This window comes from Triticum aestivum, chromosome 1B (genome assembly GCF_018294505.1).
Source record: "Triticum aestivum cultivar Chinese Spring chromosome 1B, IWGSC CS RefSeq v2.1, whole genome shotgun sequence".
NCBI lineage: Eukaryota > Viridiplantae > Streptophyta > Magnoliopsida > Poales > Poaceae > Triticum > Triticum aestivum.
In genome coordinates, this window is record NC_057795.1 from 177,926,807 (window position 1) to 177,936,773 (window position 9,967).

At 42.5% G+C, this 9,967-nt stretch overlaps 1 protein-coding gene across 1 annotated transcript; it reads right to left on the reverse strand.

The window, feature by feature from the left end:
* Positions 1–3,025: 3,025 nt before the first annotated feature.
* LOC123114432 (uncharacterized) lies at positions 3,026–6,286 on the reverse strand. The gene is made up of 6 exons (XM_044535903.1): positions 5,639–6,286; positions 5,442–5,555; positions 4,794–4,874; positions 3,840–4,012; positions 3,667–3,763; positions 3,026–3,420 (listed from the first exon to the last, which is right to left on the reverse strand). Exons 1-6 carry the CDS (start codon positions 5,942–5,944, stop codon positions 3,307–3,309), a joined length of 885 nt encoding a protein of 294 aa, XP_044391838.1. The 5' UTR covers positions 5,945–6,286; the 3' UTR covers positions 3,026–3,306.
* Between the last annotated feature and the right edge of the window lie 3,681 nt (positions 6,287–9,967).

The following is a 9,967-nucleotide window of genomic DNA, read 5'->3' on the forward strand; positions in this document are numbered from 1 at the left end:
CGTTTGGTGGGCAGGGGCACGACTGCGCCCGAGGATGGAGAGGGGTTTCCTGTAAGGGCGTGAAGCAGGCGTGTTGTCGTGATGCCGGCTGTGCTCTGCTCTGCTCTCGGAGGATGCAGAGGGGTTGGCGGCTTGGCGTTGGGAAGAGGAAGCTGGTTGTGCTCTGTCTTGTGGTTCGGAGAAGATTACTCTGTAGCCTGTACTATTCCTCTATGTCTTCCTGCTAATTCCTCGCTCTATGTCAATTAATTCCTGATTATTTGTGTGCACAGATCGAAATAACAATAGCAAGGAAAACTTGGAATATGTGGGACCATGATTAAACTCGATCCGTTTATCTCCCTCTCAAGTCACGGTTTGGTTTGTACTTTCTTGGGGGAGCTAATGTTGACGTGTAGTGATTAATCATCCATTTAATTGAAAGTTCAGGTGGTCTTGGGGATCTCTGTGTGGCGGAAGATAGAGATTTGGTGCCTTTTTGTTGCAAATATTTCTAGCTTTCTAGGTAGGCAAGGAGTTCTTAACATGCTGCAATATTCAGTTGTTGTATGTTATCTTAAGCTCACACCAAATGCTGAATTATAGCAATGAATGTAAGTTTTATTTCATGTACAGTACATAGTAGATTCATAGGTCATAAGTTCACAATTTACCTACTTTGATGTTTGCTGTACAGAAGTCGTGACATCCATGTCGTTAGCATAACAACATCAGATATTACATATAGGATTTTGTTTTCCATTCTACTTGTTAATAGAAAATACAGTGTTTTTTCATATCATCATTTACATGCATACTTTCAGTGCCATGGCACGTATTAATTGTGATGTAGGCCTTTATGTAGTTCTGAAATAGGAATTTGAGAATTGACATGGCATGTATTAGTTGTGATGTAGGCCTTTATGTAATTCTGAAATAGGAATTTGAGAATTGACATGGCATGTATTAATTGTGATGTAGGCCTTTATGTATTTCTGAATTAGGAACTTGAGAATTGACAGCTTTACATAATATTCTTCCTAGGAAAATTGGCTCTCTTCGTCATGCCTAAGGTATATTATATGTGCGAGGCTGGAGCTAGGTTACTGCTGCTACTGATTCATTGGTGCATTATCTTTGACGATTTTCAAATCATTTATTTGAATTCATGATCGTATAAATTCTTCTCAAGGCTGCAAATACATGGAATTTAGATTTGGTTATGTTTAGAAATTTTGGAGACCTCTCATACTTGGAAACCTTGGATACTATCATGACATATCTACTTTCTGAGACACATGGTGGGGCATACTATTTGTTAGGTGTTGAATGTTAACATATCTACGTTGTTAGGCGTTAGAATCTAGAAAATTTCCAATACTAGAAGCACCTTACCAGTAGGCATTTCGTTCCAGTTTTCTAATGGATTATTGGATGACAGTCTTCTTGATTGTTTTGTTTTAGGTAAGTTCATGATCATACACATGAAAAATATGTGATGGATACATGGACTTTTGTGGGCAACCTGAATTACTATGCCTTTTTCAGCTCTTTTTTTGTTGGAACTAATATTCAGTGCTACCAGAGCCAAAGTATACTTATCAACAGATCAGCTTCTAAATCATTCGACCATTTTCAATGCTTTATATGACGGTTCAGATAGATGATGACATCTGATTAATATTTTGTTGTTCGGGAGGTTTTGTCTATATGAAAAATATTGCTTTCTTGCAAATAAAGATTAGCATATTTGATGGTAAGTCAGACGTGCATTGCACGTGCAAGCTTACTAGTATAATAAACCAGTGTATGCCTTTTTTCCCCATATTATCATAGAAATTTATAAAGATGGAAGAAAATGGTACAGATAATTGAAAATGATGCTACATATTTTCAAATAATCGTTCTCCTCATTTTTAAGCATTACAAAGGATACAAAATATTACCACGGTGATAAGCACTTTTTAGCAAACAACTCTGGGTTTGAACTAGAACCATGGGCCATTTGGCGCAACGGGTAATCTAGTTGACTCAATTGATATGCCGCCTCTTTAGGGGCGAAGGGGTAACAAACTTCTTGCTCATGTGATGACCAAACCACATATGACATGTATGTATATGTCATATTAAATACTTCAGAAATGGACCCTCTTAGATGGCGAATGCTCGTTGGGGAGGATGGTATTTGCGAATGTTTTTCATGGTAATTTTAGTTACAGGGGTGGTAGCCAATTTTAGACTAGCATGACAATTCCTTGTAGAGAAGGCAATGTTTTTTGAAAAACTACCACCGTGTATCTCGATCAAATGGCTGTGAAGGCGTTCGTGGGGAGTTTCTTTCCAGCAAACGTTCGCCAATTAGCATTACTGTTAGGGATTATTATATCCATCCGCTTATTCCACTTTCAGTTAGTGCATATAAAATATTACATTTTTCTTTTTCTTTTTTACTGCTCTATCATGTGCAGTGATATTTCACGATGTAGGTAGATCACCAAATTTATACTTCTACATTTGAAGTTTTCCTGTATATTTTAGTGTGACCAGATTAACACAACATCATACAAATCAAACAACTACGTACCAATAATTCCTAACAATAACGATCCTCGGATCAAAGAGGCACTAAACACCGAAAAGTGCATACAGAGGCTGAGCTCCATAGAGCTCTTTAATTTTTTCACCGAAAATACTATTTCCACATATTGAAAAAAAAGGTATATACATAGATGTGTGTGGTTTGTAATATACACATATAAAATTTCATGAACATATATGGTCATATGTAATGTATACAAAAAAGATAAATACACACAGATTAAAATGGGCTTTTTGTTTGTTGTTTTTGGGCTAGATATTTATCTATTTTTTTGTAGCACGCAAATAATCGAATTACCTGATGAAACCTGTACCTACTTGAAGAACATGCATATGTACTTGTATAAAAAAATTGACCATTTTTAAAACTTTTAAATAAATATATATATTATTATTATTTTGCAAAACGGGCTCCATGGAGCCCGGCCTCTGCAACGCCACACTCCACTAAACACGCAAATCAACAGACCTTTCTATGTGCTGTACATTCAAAAGTGGAATTGATACAGTAAGCGCTCATAGCCCACAAATTTACAAGATCCGTGTTAATTTCCATACATTCCAATACCTCCACCATTCACATTTAACTCTTTTTTTCATAGTAGATATAACATCAGTCTGGACTAAGTTCTGTGCTCTAAATACTTCGCTAACAAGTGTTTGTGTATTTGTGCAAACTCTTACTGGCATTGCCGTTTTCTTCAAACTCGCCCTGCTACTCAATCACCTTCAGAGGGGAGCGTCGTTGTCGTCCCCGAGGATTGACAGAGAGAATGGTGCGATAGCGATATTGAATGTCGAGGATCCAACCTTGTCAATGTGCTTCATCTCAAAATCACCTTCCTGCAATTCAGAACATTTATTCAGGTCAAGCTTAACTTTTCAGATATGCCACAAGGCGTAAACATCCAAATGCAACAAACAGCTCAAAACAACTGAGTCGAGGATTCTTGGGTATGAGCTCCAGAGATCAAAGAATCATAAGAATCTCTCGTGCGGGTAAAAGTTGACCAGTACTGTCTTCTTTAAAAACATGGAGGCATGGGCTGTGAAGAAATTGTGCAAGAAAAGAAACCTGTATCATCTTACCATTCTCCCATTTGGAGTGTTTAGTGGGCATGCGGATGAGTACTCAAAACCCGTCTTTGGGAATATCACAGGTTGCTCTCCCACTACACCAACACCCCTGACAAGAATTGAACAAGTCATATTAGTGTTTTGCTTAAGATAATTACAATATGGTGATTATATCACAGACTAACCAAACATTCTCTGTCCTTCCATTTGCATCAGTGACAATCCAGTGTCGTCTGAGAAGCTGTACAGCACGCTGAGAATTATTTGTAATTCTGATTCTGTAGGCAAAAAAGAACTTCCCCTTTAAGGGTTGGCTCCGGCTTTCAATATAGACACTCCTGACTTGAACCCTTATCCCCTGTAACATCCAAATTTCTCAACAATATTAGGAAAACAAGTTGAAATTGGTCAACGTTGTAAAGAATTTTTTTATCTATATCATTAAAATGTAGTACTATGACGAAGATTATGAGAAAATAAGTAGTTCTGATCAATTCCTAGGTTGATTCAGCTTTTCCTTAACAGCGGAACTTCCAAAAAAACATATCCTTACAGCCATCCCAAGTTATACATGTGAAATAGCATCGCACAACCACATCTTTCATGTAAAGTAGTTCCCTCCAATAAAATGTAATTAAATCAAAAAATTAACAGAGTTGGGAAGTGGTGCATTGCACATCAACCACGGCACATGTAAATTCAACATGCATGCTAGAACATGTACAAAAAGCTGGGCGGTAGACCCAACACCAGTAAAGGTTGAGATTATGTTAAAAAGAAAAGAGTGCCCTAACATGTGGATTGACCTAGTCGTGCACAAAGCGTGCAGTTTTGACCAAGTGAGGTACAAAGAAATTCCTAGACCCTGACCCTGTTGGCCTCTTATGTTTCTTTCGCTTTTCATAGTAGTTACTAAGTTTCCTAGTGAATTCTTGCTCACATAACTAACTGGTGTCTATTCAGCGCTCCAATGATGTCATAGAAAATTATAGTAAACCTTAATGCTGAAGTTCGAACAGCCGAATGATTACCTAGAAAACTCAGCAGATTGTGTGTTGTGAAAGGGAGATGTCAGTATTCAGTTTTAGAAAAGATAACAAAGTTGCAGCATCAGAGAATTATTCAACCAGAAGAAATACCAGAGTTGTAGCATCACTAGAACATTTGAGGAGGGAGTGCGGAGCCAAAATCATCAGTTCATCTCTGTACTTGGCAGCATCCTGAAAAGTATAAGTGCAGAAAAATTTATGAACATCATAGAATGCTAAGAGGTGAACAAAACATGTTTGCTTGAGACCAGCAAGACAACGAAATAGCTCTAAGCCTATAACAGTGAAGTGGTATAAATTGAGCATAAGTATTGATCACATTGACAGTTCAAACAATGATAACAGAAAAGGCACAATTTCCAACCATGAGTGGAACAGAGGAGATCGAGTATGGCCACATGCTTGTTAAAATGTCTGCCTTAAGACTTCCTTTCATTGCAATAGACTCTTCAAACATGAGGAAGAAAAATACTAAGGCATCCAGTTAAATTGTTGAATCAGTGGTCAGCACAGGAATGAGAGATAGAAGCCGTGCAGCATCGTACTTCTATACTAAGCCGCTGCGTCATTTTGGTTTAATCAGCTATTCTTACCGTAGCTGGATGGTAAGACCGTAAGATCCAGCTTTGCCAATGCCTAAAGGGGAATTCTACATGTTCTTGTATGGAAATGTAGCAACTAGAAGCTAGATGTAGCAAAATTGGCAGCAGGAACAATGGCAATGGATGAGTGCAGTACCGCAAACCTCTCCTCCTCGACCGCCTTTTTCAGCGAGCGGCGGAGGCGGAGGACGGGCTCCTCTTCCTCGAACAACCTCAACGAGTCCCTCAACCTCGCAGCCTCCTTGTAATCCTGCACCAAATCGCAACTTACAGTCGCCGAGCAGCACAGATTTGCATTGGTTGGTAGCAATTTTTGCATTCTGCGGGCTGTACCTCGAGTTGGGCGGCTACGGCGAGCTGCTGCTTGAGCATAGCGTACTTCTGGCTCCTCAACAAGAAGGCCGCCGCCGTCTTGTCACCCTCCGCCTTCCCCGCGGCCTCCTCCGCCTCCTCGTCACTGCCCGGCGAGTTGGAGCTCGAGTTGGCATCGGATGACGGTGGGGACGAGGACGCGGCCGCCACGACCGCCCTCCGTGCGGCGGACGAGCTCCTCTGCGGCCATCTCGTTGTTCTTGGACGCCGCCGCATCCAGACCACCGTCGGCGCCGCCGGCGGCGAGCTCAGGCCCACCCACTGCATCCTCTCCCAGCGCCCAGGAAAACCAAATCGAATTAGAGTTCAGCGGCGATTGGATAGGCGACAGATCGCCGCGGTTTCTTGGAGGCAGGCGGGCGAGCGGCTGCCTCAGGCTTTTTCCTCCGCGCTGCTGGCTAAAATTAGCCGCTGCTCTCGGCCCCCATTTCTGTGGCTCCGCCCGTGGCCAACGCCGAGAAACCCCAGCCCTGATATTCTTGCGGATAATTCGTGCGGATTAGCGACTAGCGCATCATCATTGGATGGAACAACAATGTGCTGGAATCAGGGAAGGAAAGATCCCGTCTTCCGGGCAGCACACCCACACGCACGCAGCACGCACAGGGATCCGTTGCCGTCCGTCACTCGCGTCGCCGTCCGTCGGTTACTGTAATAGTATTTACTTCGCCGGCGCTAAAATAATGAATAAATGAAAGGAAAAATAGGTCACCCACCGTTATCGGAGAGGTTGGCTGTGGATAACCCATGGACTAGTAACACATTTCTTGTGAGTTTCCTTTTAATACATTCCCTTTTGAGATATATTTGGTTTCACCTTTAACTCATGAAAAAGTTCAAAAATCCATGAATTTACACTGCGGTATTATAAAGAACTAATGTCCTCACATACTCTGTGACGAGCAGATACCATGGCATGATCCATCAGTGGTTCTGTCGATAAATATACTTTGGATGTGACACAATCATAGCCACAGATTTTAAAAAGAATAGTTGATGCATGTATATCTCGAGGGACGGAAGCCAGTTGGTTGGTAAACAATTTTCATAGACTCAAGATTCACATCTTTTCAAAGGTTCTTTGGATCGTTCACGCTTCCTCTTGGGGGCAAATTTGCATTCACACTGTTTGGGTCTTGCTCCACTCTTTCGTGCTTGTCGTCATCTGATGTCATTCTCGTTGGAATCCAACTACGCTTATATTCACTCGTACAATGCTTTAGTTGACTACCCATCACCTCTTCACTGTGTGCCTTCCCGTGCTTTTTTCCGCGAGTCTTTCTGCACTGTTTTCACAAAGGAATTTTGCAAGTTCGTTTAGGGGTGGATGGACGAAGAAGTTGCTGCTGGAGAATACAAACTCGTTTCTTGTTGTGGTTTGAGATGCAGGTGAATAAAAAGGGGCCAGGGTGGGGCCTGTTGTTGCAGAGGCCTGTTGTGGGTGAAGCGATGATGAGGTTTGGGAGCTACAGTCTGGTCAAGAGAATAAAAAGGAGGGATGATTCAACTGTGTGACATTGTATTCATCGATTAGAAGCTATATATCCTTTGGTTTTTCTAACCTAAATATCTTGGGTCATTTGTGTTTCTTAATCTTCTCGGATATAATAAAATACCTTTTGGGGAGTGTTTTGGTCAAAAAAATATTAATTTAATTAGGGCTCGTTTGATTCATATGATATTCATAGGATTTCCGGAGGATTTGAATCCTCTGGATTTTTTCCTTCAATGATAGTTTGATTCACATGAATGCAATCCAGAGGAATTTTATGATAGTATACATTTATACTCTATTTTCTGAGGAAAGTTTCATAAGCTTAAACTTCTTAGTAGATATTCTGTTTCCTGTCTAAAATTCTACATTTTTGTAGTCCTATTGGATATATCAAACATTTTCCTGTTCAAAATTTTACCTTTTTTGTAGTCCTATAGGATATAGGAGGACATGATACGTTATTCCTTCACTATGTCATAGGGCATTGATAACCCACAAATATATGGGATCTAACTTTTTTCGAGGGTAGAGTATTGAACCAAAATTTATAGATTCGACACTGAGCCAAAGAATATTTGCAAATATTAGCAGCTGAGTTGTCAATTCATCCACATCTGGAGATTAATTATCTCCAGCAAAGTGATCAGTAGTAAAGTAGTATGATAGTTTTGATAATAGTAGCAGCAGCAATAGTAACGGTAACAGTGATAGCAATAGTTTTGTAGCAAGTGCAATAGTAATAATAGCAGTAGTAACTTAGCAAGATCAATATGTAGGAAAATCGTAGGCATTGGATCGGCGATTCATTGGATGATATTCATCATGAGACAGTCATAACCTAGGGCGATACGGCACTAGCTTGTGACGCCCCCGATTCAATCGTACACTAATCATGCACGCAAATGTGTACGATCAAGATCAGGGACTCACGAAAAGATATCACAACACAACTCTAAAACATAAATAAGTCATACAAGCATCATAATACAAGCCAGGGGCCTCGAGGGCTCGAATACAAGTGCTCGATCATAGACGATTCAGCGGAAGCAACAATATCTGAGTACAGACATAAGTTAAACAAGTTTGCCTTAAGAAGGCTAGCATAAACTGGGATACAGATCGAAAGAGGCGCAGGGCTCCTGCCTGGGATCCTCCTAAACTACTCCTGGTTGTCGTCAGCGGGCTGCACGTAGTAGTAGGCACCTCCAGCGTAGTAGGAGTCATCATCGACGGTGGCGTCTGGCTCCTAGACTCCAGCATCTGGTTGCGACAACCAGAAAGAAAGGAAAGGGGGGAAAGGGGGGGAGAAAGCAACCGTGAGTACTCATCCAAAGTACTCGCAAGCAAGGAGCTACACTACATATGCATGGATATATGTGTAAGGAGGCAATATGAGTGGACTGAACTGCAGAATGCCAGAATAAGAGGGGGATAGCTAGTCCTATCGAAGATTACGGTTCTGGCAGCCTCCATCTTGCAGCATGTAGAAGAGAGTAGATTGAAGTCCTCCAAGTAGCATCGCATAGCATAATCCTACCCGACAATCCTCCCCTCGTCGCCCTGTGGAAAAGCGATCATCGGGTTGTCTGTGGAACTTGTCTGGGTGTGTTTTATTAAGTATCCGGTTCTAGTTGTCATAAGGTCAAGGTGCAACTCCGGGTCGTCCTTTTACCAAGGGACACGGCTATTCGAATAGATAAACTTTCCTGCAGGGGTGCACCACATAACCCAACACGCTCGATCCCATTTGGCCGGACACACTTTCCTGGGTTATGCCCGGCCTCGGAAGATCGACACGTCGCAGCCCCACCTAGGCACAACAGAGAGGTCAGCACGCCGGTCTAAATCCTATGGCGCAGGGGTCTGGGCCCATCGCCCATTGCACACCTGCATGTTGCGAGGGCGGCCGGAAGCAGAACTAGCCCCCTTAATACAAGAGCAGGCTTACGTTCCAATCCGGCGAGCGCCGCTCAGTTGCTGACGTCATGAAGGCTTCGGCTGATACCATGATGTCGAGTGCCCATATCTTTCCCGCGTAGTTGGTTAGTGCGTATAGGCCAGTGGCCAGACTCAGATCAAATACCAAGATCTCGTTAAGCGTGTTATTTTAAAGTAACCGCGGACGCCGACCAGGGCCAGACCCACCTCTCTCTTAGGTGGTCTCAACCTGCCCTGTCGCTCCGCCACATAGTAACAGTCCGGGGCCGTCGGGAACCCAGGCCCACCTCTACCGGGATGGAGCCACCTGTCCTTCCAACCCCCACATCAAAATCACTTGCGGGTATTCAACGAGCTGACCTGACTTTAGTCACCACCTGTATAGTATATGTATGTATAGTATAACCCGAGTGATCACGGCCCGATAGTATAGCAAGGCAGACTAACAAGAATGTAGGGCAAATGATGAAATACTAGCATCCTATACTAAGCATTTAGGATTGCAGGTAAGGGTAACAACTGTAGCAACAATGACAGGCTATGTAGCAGAATAGGATTAACCGAAAGCAGTAACATGCTACACTACTCTAATGCAAGCAGTAGAGGGAAGAATAGGGGATATCTGGTGATCAAAGGGGGGGGGGGCTTGCCAGAAGGAGGGGGTCGTCGTTGATGTAGTCGGTCACTGGGGTACCGGCGATGGTCTCGAGGTCTACCGGAAAGAAGTAACGGAGGGGGAACACAAATAAATAATAGAGCAAACAAAGCAATACAAAGCGTAACATGGCAATACGCGGTGCTAGGTGTGCCCCAACGCGGTAGTAGGTGATACCGGCGAAGGGGGAAAACATCCGGGA

Excerpts from the sequence above, each read along its gene's own strand:
- LOC123114432 (XM_044535903.1), bottom strand. The coding sequence starts at position 5,944 with ATGCAGTGGGTGGGCCTGAGCTCGCCGCCGGCGGCGCCGACGGTGGTC. Across the intron at positions 4,875-5,441 it reads TCGAGGAGGAGAGGTTTGCG|GATGCTGCCAAGTACAGAGA; the intron begins GTACTGCACTCA and ends TATACTTTTCAG. Across the intron at positions 3,421-3,666 it reads ACACTCCAAATGGGAGAATG|GAAGGTGATTTTGAGATGAA; the intron begins GTAAGATGATAC and ends TCTGAATTGCAG.